The following is a 19,375-nucleotide window of genomic DNA, read 5'->3' on the forward strand; positions in this document are numbered from 1 at the left end:
TTAGGTGTGGAACGAACTGCATGTTTCTGATTTCCGAACTGTTTTCAAGATTACTGTCGCTGTGTTCGCTTATTTAAATATTTATGCGATATTGGAGGGGAGTGGTTTGTTCTGGCATTGAAAGTATTGTGGCGATAGACACCGAGTAAATTAAGAGATAGGACATATGGTCGTTAAGAGTCGTGTTATGTTTGGGGGCGCTCATTGACAGCTGCCGGCTGTCAAGATGTCGGGGTGCGGGGGAGGGGGAGGGGTAGGGGGAAGGGCCAGGGAGGGGGAAATGGGGGCGAAAGGGGGCGCAAATGGGGGCTCCAAGCTGCGAGCGCTGTCGCTGTCCGTGTCGACGGGCGAAATGTCAGGAGTGATGGCGGCGAGGAGTGCCGTCTCCGGGGGCGGGAAGAACGCCCAGGAGTGGGCCTCGAATGGAGGTCCAGCCGCCCTCTCGAAGGCCCTCTCGCTGCGGCGCCCCCGTCTGCTCTCTCCGCTGCTCTCCACTTTGGCCGACTGCTGTCTCGACAAGGAGTTCCGCGTCCAGGTATCCCCCACTTCTCTGCCTAAATCTGACTCTTCACTTAGTACTGAAGAAATTTTCAATTTAATCAAACACTCATCCCGTTGTAAAATTCAGATCGGCAAACTAAACATTTGTGAGGAACTGTTGAATAATTTGAAACATGCAACGGAAGACCACATCATCGGCAAAACCTGCCGAGTGATCGGAAACTTGGCGCAGGAGATAGACGTCGCCGAACAGCTGCATTTGAACGGAGCGGTCGGAGTTATTCAAACAGTTTTAGAAAATGATAAAATTGAAACGTCGACCCCAACTATTACGTTGGCCGTCAGAGCTATAAGGTACCCCCTATTATGCTTTCTTCCGTCGACAGCTACTTTTAATCATTTTTATAATGCCCGTCTTACGCCTAGATTGCTTTGGATGGTGACGGATCGTCAAAAGGAGATGATCGAGATGGGAGCTGTGAAAACAGTCGCCGTGATACTTTGTAACGAGTGTGCAAAATTGGACGCCAAAAAGAGCTCACCCAAGAAAATCGCGTGCAAAAGAAAAAGTGATCTCTTCTCCGGCTTACTCAAATGCATAGGATACTTTTCGAAACATTCCACTGCCCAGTGCGCTGAACAAGTAAATATAAACAACTGAATCCATTGCAATACATTACTAGAATTCATATCTTATATCGATGTTGAAACTACAGATTTTAGGAGACGGTCGAGGATACGCGTGCCTCGTCAGCCTTACGAAAGATTATGAATCGCTTGCTTTACAGTGCATAATCAATCTTTGCTACGTGGAAGAATGTCTGCCGATGCTGGGCGCCGCCGGAGCCGTCGAACGTCTGATAGACCTTTTAAATTCGCAATCAGGTGATTTGCCTCGTATCTGCAAGCTTTAAACGCCGTAAAGATTGTATTAAAACTCTGTGATGTTTTATAGATTGGCCGTCGACGTGGATCAAAGCACTCAGTATTCTCTGTCGCGTGTCTGTCAATCAATGGAAACTAACGGAACACGACGGTCTGCCATTGTTGATAGCCATCGTCAAAGACGTGTCTAAATTGAGTTGTCATTTGTATGCGCTTCAAGCTCTGCTTCATTTTCTTATGAACCGTGAAGGTAATTCCTTTTTTTTTTATAATTCGTAATTCGAATATTATGTTTTGATTGCGTTTCAATTGTTGTATTTGTGCTTCAGCATTTGAAAAGTTGGCTAAAGAAGGTGCCATCGATGTTTTTGGAAAGTTGTTGAAGCAATACGTATCGGATTCGGACTATGATCACCAACCGGAAAATAGCTATTCAAAAAAAGGTACACACACATATATTATGTAATACATATATACTATAACAAATCTATAATATTGCAATATATGTATATGCCTGTAATTATGTACGATGTCTAGAATTTTAAGATATGCAATGTACATTGGAGAACTCACCAATTATTATAAACATGTATATGTGGACGCATTACTGATAGCACTGATCAGCAGACGAAATTGCCGGAGCGGAGACTAATCAATCTTTACTAAAAATTACCCACTGAATTCGAATATGATATTGATTTCTGTTGGTTTTGTCTCGTTTATGAAATATGAGCGTTTAAAAAAATGCGTAATTTTTACGGATTTTTTGCTTTTGCAGTCTCAAAATCACAGATTTTTTCTCATTGAATGTGGTTTTTTTATTGCCTTAAAATACTTGAATTAATTATTTCTATTAATTTTTGACTTTTAAATTCGCTAAATAATTAAATATACGTATTTTCTAGCAATAAAAAAATCACAATCAATAGAAAAAAAAAACAACTGATTATTGATTACAATACTCGCTTTTAGCACAGTGATACTAGATTTTGAGCCAAAAATCCGTAAAATTTGCGAATATTTTTAACCCTTTGCCCGCGGCAATAAATATAGCGAACAAGCTCTGTATCAATCGAGTTTTCTACCTTAAATACAGATTTTAATATTAACTCAAGTAACCAGATATGTTAATTAACACATAAAGTATTATTTAGTAACAATAAAATACATAATATATCTCGTAGTTTTGGCTTAATTGTCAAATAATCATTCTTCATACAATTGAGACGTATCGTCGCCATTGTTCAACAGACGTGACGTCATATAAACGAGGTTTCAGTGTGGTTCCACAAAAAACTAATTTTGATTGGTATATATTCATTTTAAGCAAATTGAATAGATGGCATTCAACTCTCAGTAATATATTCAACCAATTTTGAACCTTAAAACAGTTGAAATAGGCGCATATAAGGCTCAAAATCCCGTGCAAAGTTCAGAAATTCTATGGAAGACAGCCGCGCTACAGACTTGTCGCGCAAAGCTTCCATAGAAGACGGCCGCGCGCAACCGGTTAATCGCTCATATCTCATAAACGAGAGATATTTGAATTCAGTAAGTTTTTCAAACTTAGTAAATTCAAACTTAGAAAAGATTGATTAGTCTCTGCTCCGGCAAATCGAAAACGTGACCGTATGTTGTTCAGTGTAATTAACAGATTGGCTGTAATATGTATTATTATATTTGTAAGATAAATACTAATCATGTAATAAATAAATTCAAATATGTCTATACAGAAAAAACCGAAGTGTTCAAATTTGATAACGTTAACGACGACGACAGCAGCGATTGCAATTCGGTATTTAATAAAACTACACCTGAAAAATCTTGGCCGCTCAACGACGTAAGAAACACTCACCGTTCATACCAAAACAAACGCTCACAATGTATCCTATATCTTGATCTGTCTTTATATATTTATATAGTATTGGGATTTCGCGTGTTCGCCCTACAAGAAGATGAAATGCGACCGAGAGTCAAAGTTCAAATCGTCGAACTTGAGCCCACATTCCGACTACTCGTCGGCGAACTCTCCAAGCCCGGAGTACAACGTGCGAAACAACGTCAACTCTTGCGCCGGCACGAGCTCCAATTACAGTCCCGAATCGCCGTCTTCCAGCATAGACGGGCACACCTCAAACTATTGGAGCACGAGTCAGTGGAGCCCCGCCAGCATCGGCCTGTGCTATTCTCCGAGCAGCATATCGCAGGGCGATGAGGATTCGGTGGACTCGGAATGGTCGGCTCACTACTCTCCGGTGTGTAGCGACGGTGAGGATACGGTGATGATGACCTCGATCGACATCGAATGCCAATCCGAGTGCAATGAAATGACGGAAGCCTTCAACGACTTGGTCGAAGACGACAACCTAACCCAAGAGCTGCTGCAACGTAACCATTAAAAATATTATACAGAACAATACAGTTAGATTTATTTTACTATTGGATTCATGTTATTTTTACATTTTTAGAAAATACAAATATTCAACGCATGTATTCGTATCGGATTCAAAGCCTCCTGACTCTTATCTACATGTTTTCATTTTGTTCGTCGAAAATATCGGTCAAACTTACGTCCGCGGAACTTTTATACACGCTAATTAGTTATATTGAAAAGTGTAAACATCCGATGAGGAATTTAGCGACGAAGACTTTCGTCAGAATCCTCAGGTAAGCTCGTCAAATTTTATCATTCATTCATTCACCTACGAATATATATGTATGTACAGCGTTGTTTTGATTTACTGTTTGAATTTTCAGCAATTATACGAATCTCAGACTCATATTGAAACACAACATTGTTCTTCGTCTGTATAGTATAACCCGTAAACCGAAACATGACAAGTGCAAACAGTGCAAACAGGTATTGAACAGTTTAAATTCCTTTTTTTTTTTTTATAGTTTGTATGTATGTATGTTCAATCGGTGAGTTTTAACGATTGTGTTGCAGGTTTTTAAAGCTTTTGGGAAGCTGAACAATCAGATAGCGAGCGTGGCCGAGTCGGAATACGGCATCGGCGTCATTTGTCATCAGCTACTGAAGGGAGATCATCTATTGAAGGAAAACTTAGTACTCACCTTGCCATTTGTCACGAGGTATCTTTCATTCATCATTTTTGCCTTTTCTATGTACCTACCGACAATAGTTGAAGTTTTTTGATCATGCGAAAATCGGAACTCGATATTTTGACTCGGAATCGATCACTGATTACGTTTTCATGATCTAGAAAAAATGTGTGTGTGTGTGTTTTGGGGATTTTTTGAACACCGTTAGTCCTATCGAACTGAAACTTAGTATCGGTTACTGAAATTCTTATCGATACTATGTAAATTTTTAAGTTGACCGGAAATGGTACCTCCCCTTATAGATATCCTCTTTTTTTTAAGTTTTTAAATTCAATTATCTGCCAAACCTCTAACCGTATCAGACTGATATTTTTTTACATGTAATAGAAATTATAAATTTTATATCCTAATATTTTTGAAATATTTTTACCTGAACCGGAAGTAGTACTTTTACTCTAGAGAATCGAAATTTTTTTATGTTTTTCTCAGAAAGCTTTTGATTTATTGAACTGAAATTTCATATCTAGACGTTTAAGTTTAATACAAAGTTATGTTTCAAATTTGGTAAGTATCCGTCATCCGGAAGTGGCAGTTTACTCTTGTTCGATTTTTCTTCCATTATTTATTTCGACCCCTTAAACATGTGTGCTCTTCGCGAAAAAATTCAAGTATAATTCTTGTATCAATGTGATGAAAATAAAAAAAAATCACTTAATTTAATAAACCGGAAGTGGAATTTTTTTCCTCTTAGAAAAGTCAAAAATGTTGTGACTACGATTATTTCCACACCCCTGAACGTAGCACACTGAAAATTTAAATTTAAACTTAGAGCTGATAAGGTTTTGGTCAGAATTCGTAAACCGGAAGTACTATTTTTTTTTAATCAATTATCATTATTTTATTTTGACCTTTTTAAGTATTTTTATTTTCTTGATATTTAATGTGTATAATAATGATAGTGATTTTAAGTAATAACAAAAAAATCGAACAAAATCCGACAACCGAAAGTAGAAATTATGTCTTGTGTACATATGTATGTAAGTTTGCCTAAATTTGCGCTCAATTTGTATCGAAAACGCTCTCATAACCTGTATGTGTGAACGTTTAGGTATGTTTAATTATCGAATTTTGTTTTGTAACCTTCTTAAATACATTGATATGTATAAAGTCATGGGTTGGTCTCATCCGAATTGTTTATACGGTGTAAGTGAAATTTTGACCTTGTCATGTATCGAATGTTTCAGAACGAATCGTGCCCTGAAAAAATTCTTCGTCACCTGCGAGGCTTTGGAGCTATTCCTCACAATCTTAAGCACTCACAAGAAACCGTTGGAGCACTGCGTGCCGGCTCTCGCAAGGTTAGCTACCAATCTGTGCATCCCGGTTCCCAAGCCGATCTTCGCCCAATTCGAAGGCTTCACAATATCGAGCTACGAGCCGGTTTTTGACGACGACGACGACGACGAAATAGTCTTTATATTAGACGACGCGTCTATGATTCGCGCCAACGCCAAACTGCTGTGTGATTATTCGGACGTTTTCGTAGCCATGCTTAAAGGCACGTTCAAAGAGTCGAATCAAAAGTGTGTGCGTCTTCAGAAGGCGTCCAAGGAAGGTCTGGAGTATCTGTTCGTACTTCTGGAAGCCGGCGTGCACTTGAAAACGGTCAGCGTGTTCCCGCTGCCGAAGACGGTCGACGTGGCTTTGGAAGCTTTGCTCTTGGCCGACAGATTTCTGATGGACCAAGTTAAAAACATGGTGTTCAGTGCCATCGTTCAGTTCAAATTGGACGCCACGACCGCTGATAAGATATATATGTGGTCGTTGGAAGAGGGTATGGGAACGATGTGTATGGAATCGGTGGCGTACACCTTAGTCGGCAAAATGAGCGACGATAAAAGATGCTGTATAGTCGTGTCCATCATGAACAGTATTTATAAAGACCAGTGGATCGACGATGTGAGATATAGTCTGTTGAGATTCATGGTGTAAACTTGTGATATGCATATGTGTATATATGATTCTATCGAAACACTTTTAATTCCCAAGCTTCCTTTTGTATATAATAATATTATATATATTTAGATTTTTTTAAATTTTACGTTGCATATTTATATACGTAGTATGTAGAAATTTTTATATTGTTTAAAGTGTGTACGCTTTAACCCTTTGCCCGCGGCGATAAATATAGCCAACGAGCCCTGTATGCGGCACCTTTTTCGCGAATTTGGCAATCGAGTTTTCGACCTTAAATACAGATTTTAATATTTACTCAAGTAACCAGATATGTTAATTAACACATAAAGTATTATTTTAAACGATAAGATACATAATATATCTCGTAGTTTTGGATTAATTGTCAAATAATCATTCTTCATAATTGTATGAAGACGTGACGTCACATAAACGAGGTTTCAGTATGGTTCCACACAAAAACTAATTTTGACTGGTATATATTCATTTTAAGCAAATTGAATAGATGGCATTCAACTCTCTGTAATATATTCAACCAATTTTGAACCTTAAAACAGTTGAAATTGGCGCATATAAGCCTCGAAATCCCGTGCAAAGTTCAGAAATTCTATGGAAGACAGCCGCGCTACAGACTTGTCGCGCAAAACATCCATAGAAGACGGCCGCGGGCAAACGGTTAAATGCACTTGTGTGACGATTGCTATGTAAATTATCAGAACATGACATTTTATTTTATATTCTGAAAGACTGATAGTTAAATCTTTATTATTATTATATGTATGTTTGTATTTTAAAGTGATAATGTTTCGACGTCTGTTGTATTCACATTGTATTACATATATAGTGTGTTGATTTTGAAAGTATACGTGAAACGATCGTGCTGACTCTTTTATGGATGAGTTTTGAATTTATATGTGTATGTTTACGATTCTATGTGTATATTTTTATATATATATATACATATATTGTGTGTACTCGGATAGCATAGGTGACATTTGGAATATTTTGTTGTGAATGCCATTTCGTTTTGATATCAAATTATACTCGAAACGACAGCATAGAGCATTTGCAAGCTTTATAATGTAGTAGAAGTCTCGGCTTGAAATGTGATACTGTTTTATAAAAAAAAAAAATTAGCATTTATTGTTACCCGACGTGTTGATATGCTTTTAAAGAAAAAAATTCGACACTTTGATCGATTGACCTCCCCGCTTCAAGTTATGCAATTATTCAATTTTTTTATCGCGTTTTTTCTCACTTGTGTCTATCTTTAAAACATGTATGAGTATTCGTCGAGTCAAAAATACGCTGCAGTTTGAATTATTCTATGTCTGCACAGTCGGTATAAATTGTTTGTTTAGACTATTTATATTTTAGTAATGAAATATCATTTTGACGACTGTTTATTGTTATTTTTAATAGATGGTATTCCGATATGCGTCAACTATATTCGAACCGATGTACATAGCATGAGACACGCGTTGGCCAATTACATTTCGTTTCAGTTTCGCATTGCTTTTCAGTCGAGAGACACAACATGCGTTCATGCGTATAGCAGTTGGTAGAATTTGACTTTTATTTTGAGTTTGTGTTTCGTATTTTGAAATATTTACATTAATGTGGTGGAGATTCCTGACAGATGACGCTGTTCAGGATGAGGTGGTTAAGGTGAAGATCAAACGCGTGCGTTTTCAGTCATGTTGTTTATTAAGACGATACGTGCGGAGGTTTAGCGACCAACCGCGCGGAGCACAGGTCCAACTGCGACTAACCGTTACATCTCTGCCCCTTTTCATCCCCTTCTCCCAATCAGTCGTAACATACTCTTTCTCAGCCATAGCCCATTCATCAGCCTTTTGTTCAATTCCAACCCTACATTGATAAAATTTTAATATAAAATACGCAAGTTGTTGATATTATTAATTTATTTATGGAGTGTGTATATATTTTATATAAATGGAAATTTATATTTTTTAGACGATATAAGTAATTGTCAACGTCATGTTTTGGACAGCAAAACTTACAATAATATTATTAAAGACTTTGCATTGAATTATATTGTAATAATAAAATAAAGACATTGTTTTACAATGTTCTCGTAATTCTCACGCTACATCAGATCAAGTATAGTGTCTAATTTTATTGAAGTATATCGACTAATAAATTAAAATTTAATAATTTATTTATAAAAATCATCAATTTAAATTATATTATAAATAATACTTTTTTCATTTTCATTCTCATTTTTTAGTGAAATTGATTTGTTTTATGTATCAAATTCACACACATACAGTATGAATGTAGTTTTTGTTTATTTATACCTAAATATTTCATTACCAATAATTCAATAAATTGGGTTACATATCGATTTTATATACGTTGCCAGTAAAAGTCCATATTATAATAAAAATCGTTCAAGGAGTCAGAGTCGAATCATAAAATAAAACCGGAGTCGGAGTCTGTAAATTTTAATCCTACTCCTCAGCTCTGCATTTTGATTTGGTTGTGGCTATTTGCAGGTACTATATCTTCAAATTATTGGCTATTTGCAGGTACTATATCTGCGCATGCGCGTGAACTTATAGTCCGATTATAATTTCTTACATTTAATGTATGCTAGACTTGTTTAATCAATCGTTCATTATTTTAATCTTATATGTTTAATCAATCGTTCATACTACGTCACTTTACGAGTTCGAACTAAATGTTAAGAGGTTTAAAACAAAATTTTATCAGTAAACACGCTGACAGTGACAGTTCACGCGCATGCGCAGAAGGCTTTGCGCCTGTCGCAGATATAGTACCTGCAAATAGCCAATAATTCGTAGATATAGTACCTGCAAATAGTCAATAATTTGCAGAAATAGTACCTGCAAATAGCCACAACCTTTTGGATTTAGATGAAGCCTTAAAACTTAAAAACTGTCAATTCAATTTGGACATGTCACCTGTGCGCTTTGAGGATTCTATGTTTTTATATGTTGTTTATGAATATATATATATGTATATGTATTTTTTGCTATTTTATTGAAATTTTTACATCATAAATGAATATGTATACAAAACTGTTATGTATTAGATTTATTTTTGCTGTTACATATTATCTACATATATCTATAAATATATATTTTAAATTTTGCCAGGATAGTTTGATGATTTCGATCGATACAAAATTATATACTGCTAATTATATATTATGTATTTTAACGTTTTGTAAGTATTATTTTCAATGGTTCTTCCGGTACTAATACCATTCGCATGATGTCTTCGGCGTTTTGATTCAACATTTGTAGATCGAAATTCTCAACCACCTGTAAAACGAATTCCAAATTATTAACAATAAAATTACATATATAATATGATATTGGTTCGAGTTGAATTTTTTTCAGAACCTTTTTGAGAACCTCCTTCATTTGAAGCATGGCTATTTTCCGACCGATGCAAGATCTGCCACCGATTGCGAACGGGATCGAAGCATGAGGTGTCATCACCTTTTCTGAATCGGGTTCGTCGTTTTTGTACCACCGTCTCGGATCAAATTTCAACGGTTCGGTGAAATGTTCGGGATTCCTGCCCGCCGAGTAAATCGACAGTATTATTGCTTTCTACAATCATTTCAAAGCATGAATTTGAATTAGTGTCACAGTCGACAGGAGAGGATGTTTGTAAATAGAAACAGTGGTGTCATAATTTATCGTTTTATTTACAATAGAATCACAATGAATTTCTCTTCAATATGTTGGGTACTCTATCGACGATCTTCGTTTTTATAATTTGGTACGGTTCTTTGAGTTCGGTTGGCGTGAGCGGTATTCTCAAGAATCGCCTTGCTTTCGGCGATAGGAGTAAAATGTTTTGAAACAAGCCGAAGCTGCTAGATGTGACCCAATATAGGCATAGTGAGGACGGAACCGATGCTGCAATCGGCACCATTATTATGGAGATTCCTCTGAATATGTTCATCGTGTATTTCTGCACGCGAGACGGAATGCCACTCCTAGACATAGCTTGCAATTCTATTATGGCAAGGTTCAAAACGCCGAATGTGATCGGCAGTATGAATGTGTGATCGGGCATCGTCAGGTCTGATATCCAGCCGAATCCTCCCGTCAGGAATTGTTCGTATGTGACTAGAGCGGTCGTAGAATGCTCGGGAAGCATGTAAGCTAGGTTTCTGATAGAGAACGACATGGAGATCCACAAAGGTATTTGAACTAGAATGAGGAGTGTTCCTTTGAAAGGGTGACAATTCTCTCGGATGACCAGTTTTTGCCATTGTTTCTTCATCGACTTTTTGAACAGGATGCTACATTGCTTGTCCGTCAAGTCGAAGCTTTTCTTGGCTAGGGCCGTCTCTTGACCCAGGTCTTTGGCGATTTTGTTCATTTCGGGGCCTATGTTCTCGAGCTTGGCGAAGATGTAGTTCTGGTGGGCTGCTAAGGGTAAGGTTATGGTGGCTCTGGCCAAGACCGTGGCCGTGATGATCGTGGCCCACCATGGCAGTCCTGTGAATTCGTGCAATTGCTCGAACCCACTCTGGCAAGATTTGACTATGTAGGTATCCGACACCGTGTTGTAGAATGGAGATTGTATGAACGCATCTCGAATTGCCGAATGGGATGATGATGATGAGCAGGCTGCTGGAGCTGAATGAAGAATGAGACTACGACTTCGACTGTAGAGGCTCGCATAAGCCTTAATTCGCCACATATTGCTTTTGTTTATTCCGCCACTTAACCTACAAATATCACCGGCAGTGACATAACATTGACGTTTGACAACTCGCTGCTAAATTGCTTGGCCGAAACACTATAATGTTTAGGGTTCGGTGATTATTGGTCACAAATTACTCGTCACAAAGTCACTAAAATCTCTATAACGGAACATCTGGCAGCCGAAAAGTCCATCATACTAACGATAACTATCATAGTAACGAGAACTTGAGTGCCAAATATTGTGTATTCGCGATTTTCATGGCAAAAATTGTCTTTGTGACCACCCCAATGTGACGAATAGTCCAATTACCAATGTTTAGTCCTCGCGATAAAATAATGGTTCGGTGATTATTGGTCACAAAGCGCTCGCCCAAAAGTCGCTAAAACCTGTATAACGGAACATCTGGTAGCCGAAAAGTCCATCACGCTAACAATAACTATCATACTAAGGAGAACTCGAGTGCCAAATATTCCGTATTCGCGATTTTCATGGCAACAATTGTCTTTTTGGCGATCTCAATGTGCGTAATAGTCCTGTAGGAATATAGCACAACTTGTGCTATTCCAAATCAAAAACAGTGATCTCATATATTTCACAAGGGTCTACCTCACGGGACCGAAACTGAAAGGCCGAAAACGTACATATCGGAAGGCAAAGATCTCAAGTCGAAAGATAAAAAAAGGGTGCATGGTAAACAGTACTATGTATATATAATATACATATATGAGTGGCATGCGGTGAAATTATCTCTCTTTTTGTCATACAGCCTTGTTTAATGTGCGCGCGCAGACTCGGGAGGAAAAGCCTGTTCCTGTTGTATCCTGCTCGCGCAAATTAAGGGAGAGAGAGCTTTACCGCACGCCACTGATATATATACTAACCGTTTTTCATATGTATGCACGGTAAACAAACATTTTCGACTTTTTAACATTCGGTGCGGTGACGGTCACCCATTTCACAATATTACACAAGTCTTACGATGGCTTCATCATCGCTCCTGTACAAACATGCAGAACTCGAGGGCAACGTCCCCTTTGACTATTCCAGAAGAAAGAGTTCATTGCTCGATCGTAAAACGAACGAAATGTCATCATGCAACTGCAACACGTGTGTTGAAGACAAAGACGTTTGTACGTGGCACATGTGTAAGGATACATTGTATCTGCAGTGACCGCATTCTTAAACGAACGACGTCCTGGCGTTGATGCCATAGCTATAAAACAAACGATGCCCAGAGCTGAGGTTAACATACGGATAAAACACGTGTCCTGAAAACAGGTCAACACACGGATAAAACACGTCCCGAAAATAGGTCAATATACGGATAAAGCACGTGTCCTGAAGACAAAGACATCTGCACACGATACGCCTAGAACTTCCGTATATAAACCAACGCACCAGCTCCAGACGCCAGAGTGAACCTCTGAAGTTCAACCAGACCACTTCTCCGAAGCTCAACTTCTTCGTACATAAAATTACCATTGTAGCAACTGAACATAAATAAACCATAGGCCGTGAATCGGTCGAAACCTATCACCCGCCCTATAATCCAATTGCCGTAATATTTAACCCTCGCGATAAAATAATACTTGTAACACTACGTCAGTAATGGCAAATATTTTTGAGAAGTGGGTCAAATTTCGTTAATTATTTGTTTTAAAACTAGCCCGTGGGTCACTAAGTCAGGGAAGTCATTATAAAGGGGGGGGGGGTATGTATTTTTTTTATTTTACTATACTTTTACAAGTGAAGAGCAAAAAAATGAAGGTCAACGTCAAAAATATATATTAAGACCTCTATGCATTTATGTCGATTGACTTTTATTACAACTGGCATTACATTGAAAAATGTTTTTAAACCTTGCTTCGCACATAGAATTTATAACATTAAATCAAAAGTAAATATTGCGACTTACCCCTGCTGGAATATTGTAGCCTGCCAATTCACAATCGTTGGGTAGAATTCTCGCAACAAAAGCAGCAGCAGGATATAATCTCATAGTTTCTTTTATTATTCCCTTTGAGAAATTCTGTTCTTCTTCTTTGTTGTCCAAAAGAGATCGATATTTATTTAATACTTGGGGATTTTTACACAGTAAGTACAGCATCCATTGCGTTGTCACAGCGGTCTACATAAAACGGACATATTATCAGTTAAAATTTCACCATATCAACGGTACCTATCTATAAAATTACTATCAGCTATTTTAACCGTGTCTCCAGCAGCTATCACAAAATCCAGAGCAATTCTTGTCATTTCAATTTCACTTAAGCCATTTTCCTTTAATTTTGACACCAATCCGTCTCCCAAATTGTCCGTCTTATATATGCAGTCCATAATTTCTTGGCCTTAAATAAAATATTCATATTTGAATCGTCATATGCATGTACGTATGTATGTATTAATATGAGTTTAGCCTGGTCTATAATAATTAACCTATTGATAAAGTTCCGTCAGCAGCATCAACAAATCCTTTCCAAGCAGGAAATTTGTATTTGACGTAGTACTTAGCAGGCAGTAGAGTGATGAGTGCGGAATATGATAATATGTTGTAAACCTTTTCTGCAAAACGTTGTACCAGTTCGTTGTAGCTATCAGTCGATGCCACATAATTGGATCCCATCATTACTGATAGCATCGCTGAAAAATAAAACAATCATATATACGTACATATAAAATATCGCTATCCTGTCCGTGTGTTTATCTGCGAAAACGCTCGCCGTACTATAATAGTTCGGTGATTACTGGTCACAAATTACTCGTCACAAAGTCACTAAAATCTCTATAACGGAACATTTGGCAGCCGAAAAGTCCATCATACTAACGATAACTATCATAGTAACAAGAACTTGAGTACCAAATATTGTGTATTCGCGATTTTCATGGCAAAAATTGTCTTTGTGACCACCCCAATGTGACGAATAGTCCAATTACCACTATAATAGTCGCTTTGATTTGACATACATATGTACGTCACAGCTTAACCACTGCCAACAAAATGTACGAATATGATATCGAAAGAAAAAACTTATATATATAAATATATACTATCTGAACCCGGCATGCGTTGCAACGCCACAATAACGCATGCAATTCCCGTTCTCGTTCCCATTTGTCGGAAAAATGCAGGCATCGAACACGTTGGTCGCGACACGAAAACATTTGAAATGATAGCGTTGCGATGACACCCATTCCCGTTTTCTTTTCACAGTAATCTTCCCGGACATGCATACAACAAATCCTGAAAGTTCCATCGTAATCGGTTCTGTGGTTTAGGAGCTTATTCGAGACACACACACAGACATTCATTTTTATATATGTATATATATAGATATACTGTTTGCTACCAATGTTTCCTCTAGCCAAGTCTTTGAGTATTTAGTGCCATCTATTGAAAATTTATTTAATCAATTAATTTTTCTACTTGTGTTTTATATTGTTTATATGTATGTAGGTAGGTGGTAGTTTTTACCATTTTTTCATACTAAACTATTAAATTAAATATATTTAAAAGCTATTTGAAAAAAATTCGACCCCGTGCGGATCGAAGACAGGACCGACCTTTCTTTTAATTTTTTTTTTATTTAATAACATAATATAGCAACACCCATGCAATGATATTTTATCGGGTAAAACACTAGTCAGAAATAAAACAAAACCAATTATCCAGTTCCCATATTGCAACCTGTGGTTGATATTTAGGAACTGGTTATGGAAAATATCGTAAGCATCGTGTGTGTGGACGACGCCATTGACTCTTTTGAATGAAAATATTGAATATGACATACTTTCAATAGACATTGTGTACAATTCATCAGGTAGTTTCGGCTGGTATGGACCTGATTCGCATTTCGTCTTCCACTGCTCAGTGAATTTGGTGGCTGCTCCTGATATGGGAACTTTCAGCCACTCTTCAGTATCAGGTCTAAGAATTAGCTTATTCATGATTCTTCTGTAATGTAACCATTCTTCATCGTCCATGAAGAATAGACCTCTTTTGTAGTTGTACATTTCATTGTAGATGATCCAACTCTCGGGAACGAAATGCTTTGGATATTTTCCTTCGAGTTTGGTCAGAACTAGTCTCATTGAGTCAGGATCCGACACGAAAATACCCTCCACAGGTCCGACATTATCCCGAAAGATAGGTCCCAGTTGTTTGTGTCGTTTGTCAATGTATTTATGCAACCTGAACAAAAAAAAATTCGGATGTGACAAAACAATGACTTAATCTATAATATAAGAAGGTCAGAAAACAAAATTCGATAATTAAACATTCACACATACCGATTATGAGAGCATTTTCGATACAAATTGAGCAGAAATGTAGGGAAACTTACACAAGACAAAAGTCGGATTTTGGTCGTAATATTTTTATTACTTAAAATCACTATAATTATTGTACTCATTTAATATCAAGAAAATAAAAATAATTTAAAAGGTCAAAATAAAATAATGAAATATTGTTTTAAAAAAAAGACTACTTCCGGTTTACGAATTCTGACCAAAACCTTATCAGCTCTAAGTTAGTATATAAAAATACAAATATAAATTGTCACCTTGATACGCTCAGATATATGGGTATGAAAAGTACAGTGGCCACAACATTGACCTTTCTAAGAGGAAAAAATCCCACTTCCGGTTTATTAAATTTAGTGATTTTTTTGTTGTTTTCATCACATTGATACAAGAATTATACTTGAATTTTTTCGTGAAGACTACACATATTTAAGAGGTTATATTAGTGGAAGAAAAATCGAACAAGAGTAAACTGCCCCTTCCGGTTGATGGATGCCTACCAAATTTTATACATAACTTGGTATTAAGCTCAAACTTCTAGATATGAAATTTCAGTTTAATAAATCAAAAGGTTTCTGAGAAAAATATAAAAAAAAACTCTATTATCAAGAGTAAAAGTACTATTTCCGGTTCAGGTAAAAATATTCAAAAAATATTAGGGTGTAAAATTTATAATTTCTATTATATTTAAAATAAATTCAGTCTGATTCGGTTGGCGGTTTGGGAGATGATTGAATTCAAAAACTTAAAAAAAGATAAGGGGAGGTACCATTTCCGGTCAACTTAAAAAATTGAAAATAATTTACGTCGTATCGATAAGAATTTCAGTAACCGATACTAAGTTTCAGTTCAATAGGACTAAATCCCCAAAATACACTGAAACAGACACACACACATTTTTTCTAGATCATAAAACGTGATCAGTGATCGATTCTGAGTTCGAATCAGTCAAAATCTCGAGTTCTAATTTTTGCATGATCACAAAACTTCATCTATTGTTACAACGTAAAATCTTTTATATGTATATAATGTATATATGTATATATATAATAAATACCTTGACGGGCCTGATGCAATCATAGACAAATGTGTACCAATAAATGGTAGTCCTTTTGCTCTGGGTAAGTCTTCGATCGTAAGCAAGGTCTTTGAGGACATGAATCTTTTGCAAACATGCTTTGTCCACATAATTGTGATGATGAGCCAAAGACGACGAAGAGCACTTCCTCTTTCAACAGTCCGATGCAAAATGAAACGATAAACTCCTACCTATGCTCGGATTATTATCGCCAATGTGATCGTTGCAAGTGTTTACCATTTAAAATTAATTTAAATTTATTGCATTCGATGTTCCTCATTTTAATTTCAGATAAAAGTCTGTATAAATATCGTGTTACCCGTACTATATTACAAAAACAACAAATTCGAACTGACATTGCATGTATGTAGTTTTTATTTACGAGTATTTAATAGATTATTGTTCAGTAGTGTGTGTGTATGTATGTACATACATTTTACGTATGTACAATTTATAGCCGTAGTAAAGCCAGTGTAATCGATTTTATTTTATTTAAACTATATATTTACTTAGGGCGTCCAAGCCGGTTTAAACCGAAACCGAAAAGCCGGCTTTTTGACCATTTTTCAAAAAACCAAAAACCGGCTTTTTAAGGTTCTCTTTAATTAATGTTTTTTCCTCAAAATTAACAATTGTGAATTTCAAATTTCTATGAAAGATCAAAATAAATGTGTATATCTAAACTCTCTTAGCTAATTAGGCGTATATTTCTTTGAACAACAAAAAAAAGGTAAAGCACTTAGCGGTTTCTTTGAGATTTAGTAATGGACGAAGACCAGGTCATAAACCAATAAAATATTATTGAAATTAGTTTCAATGGCTACCCAGGTTCAGGTATAGAAAACATTATTATCGCAAAACCTTGAACTTGACATCAACAAAAGATAAACGTTTCACGTTAACTCAAATGCTTTATGGCATTATTAACCTATGCTTCACCTGTATGGAATAACGCCTCGAATACTAACCTTTCCAAGCTCCAAGTAATACAAAATAAATCCCTAAAAATAATTTATAATACACCCATATATATTAACTTGAAAAAACTGCATGCCATATATAATATTCCGTTTGTTACAAACATTACTAACAAACTAACCAGTAGATTTTATGACAGAATCACTAATAACCATACTAACACACTTGTGAAAAGTCTCGGTGATTATAACAAAATGTCTATACCCTTCAGGTATAAACACAGATTACCTAAACACAATCTGCTTTAGGTCATCGACTTTAGAGTCTTAATTAATATTATTTATTAGATGTATTATGAGCATTTATAAGAATTGTAAATAGGTTTTTGAGTTATTTTTCCTATTATGCTGTACATTAACATTAGAATAATATAATACTATGATTACTAACCAAATTAAATTAAATTGTAAAAAAGAAAATGATCAGTAGATTTATTAAAATAGATATAAGATGTATTGTGAACATAATTTCGTAATAACATAAAGCATTTAAAAATCAAAATCAAATGCTTAATGGCAAAATACATGGGGATTTCCGGAATATAATTGATTTTTCTTCGAAGGAATTGGAAGCCCTTTAAATGTTGAGGCCACATACCTACTTTTTATTATGGTTTTAAAATGTTTGTGATATGACGTTTCTAATGAATTTGTTACGATTTGACAAGCTTTTGGATTTTTAAGCTAAAACTGTTGAGCGCACCTCAGCAATTCAGCAGTTTACGAATCTCAGCAGTTTTCTTAATATCTATTCACGATTCCACAATTATAGTTTTTCTGCGAGGTTACACATTATTTTTTTAATAATATATTCTTGATAGTAGCTTATTTAAATCATTTAATTATTTGTGCGTATTTAAGATCCGCCATTTTACGGCTGTGATATAATATAATAAATACAAATTCTATTATTTGTGATATTTGTAATAATAACATATAATGATGATCTTATGAAAGTTCATAATGTTTATAACTCAATTTAATTTATAAAAAACTATTATTTGCCCAATATAATACATATTTACATTTTTTTTTACCGATTTTTGGAATTTTAAGACAGCGTAAGTTGAAAAAGACGTTATGTCATGACAATTAAAAAAAGGTTTTGCAATGCCTTTGTTTGTGAAAATCGAAATTTTTACCAGTTTTTCTTTGATTGTAACACCGCTTCAGTGGTTTTTTTACTGTTTTTATTCATCTCATAATTTATATGGAATAATTTTACATTGAAAAAACCTCATGTGGGATATTTCTTCACATTGTTATGTGGCTGTGTATTAGTATACACATTTTTAAAGTGTTTACGGGATTTTTTGACCTAATTTAGCGAAGTAGAATGGTATTATTAAATTATTATTATGTTTGTTGTTATTTCATGTTTATTGTATTCGATGGAAACTGTTAAGCAAACTTTATCTGTCTTTATTTTAAACGCGAATGTTACATAATTAAATGAATAATCAATTTTGAATTATGCTTTGCTTTTTGTTTTAGATATTATTAATAGTATAAATGCGTTTGCTCGTCTCTTTAACATCACTAGATGATTAAGTGTGAGTGCGAAATTGATGGATTAATTGATAAATCAGTGACTATAATTCTTTACACTTGATACGAAATTTGAAACTTCAAAAATTCTGTACCTCAAACGCCAGTATCGGCGTGTCTCCGGTTCATTATCAATGTGTATTAAATATCATATTTTACATCTGCTATTTACTAAATATAATATAACTTTTAAATATTTCAGTGAGGTGTGCAATCTGCCACACGTCACTAAAATCTCGATTACGGAACTTCTGGCACCCAAAATTCCATCCATTGAGAGTTATCCACACGAACTATCACAGTTACGAGAACTTGAGTGCCAGATTTTCCGTAT

At 35.8% G+C, this 19,375-nt stretch overlaps 3 protein-coding genes across 3 annotated transcripts; 1 reads left to right on the forward strand and 2 right to left on the reverse strand.

Annotated features, from left to right (window-relative positions):
* Positions 1-288: 288 nt before the first annotated feature.
* On the forward strand, positions 289-6,441 carry Rnb (BTB/POZ domain-containing protein Rnb). Its single transcript, XM_077435039.1, has 12 exons — positions 289-535; positions 629-855; positions 928-1,144; positions 1,218-1,398; positions 1,457-1,636; positions 1,716-1,829; positions 3,120-3,226; positions 3,309-3,703; positions 3,898-4,053; positions 4,144-4,246; positions 4,334-4,479; positions 5,694-6,441. The coding sequence occupies exons 1-12, from the start codon at positions 353-355 to the stop codon at positions 6,439-6,441; spliced, it is 2,757 nt and encodes a 918-aa protein (XP_077291165.1). The 5' UTR covers positions 289-352.
* A 3,000-nt stretch (positions 6,442-9,441) lies between these two features.
* LOC143914452 (cytochrome P450 315a1, mitochondrial-like) lies at positions 9,442-16,734 on the reverse strand. Its single transcript, XM_077434670.1, has 7 exons — positions 16,496-16,734; positions 14,928-15,328; positions 13,576-13,779; positions 13,351-13,487; positions 13,055-13,267; positions 9,816-10,028; positions 9,442-9,734 (listed from the first exon to the last, which is right to left on the reverse strand). Exons 1-7 carry the CDS (start codon positions 16,624-16,626, stop codon positions 9,627-9,629), a joined length of 1,407 nt encoding a protein of 468 aa, XP_077290796.1. The 5' UTR covers positions 16,627-16,734; the 3' UTR covers positions 9,442-9,626.
* LOC143914453 (cytochrome c oxidase assembly protein COX18, mitochondrial) lies at positions 10,112-11,230 on the reverse strand. The gene has a single exon (XM_077434671.1). It carries the CDS (start codon positions 11,131-11,133, stop codon positions 10,138-10,140), a length of 996 nt encoding a protein of 331 aa, XP_077290797.1. The 5' UTR covers positions 11,134-11,230; the 3' UTR covers positions 10,112-10,137.
* Positions 16,735-19,375: the final 2,641 nt, after the last annotated feature.

The sequence above is a fragment of the Arctopsyche grandis genome, chromosome 7 (genome assembly GCF_051622035.1).
Source record: "Arctopsyche grandis isolate Sample6627 chromosome 7, ASM5162203v2, whole genome shotgun sequence".
Classification (NCBI taxonomy): domain Eukaryota; kingdom Metazoa; phylum Arthropoda; class Insecta; order Trichoptera; family Hydropsychidae; genus Arctopsyche; species Arctopsyche grandis.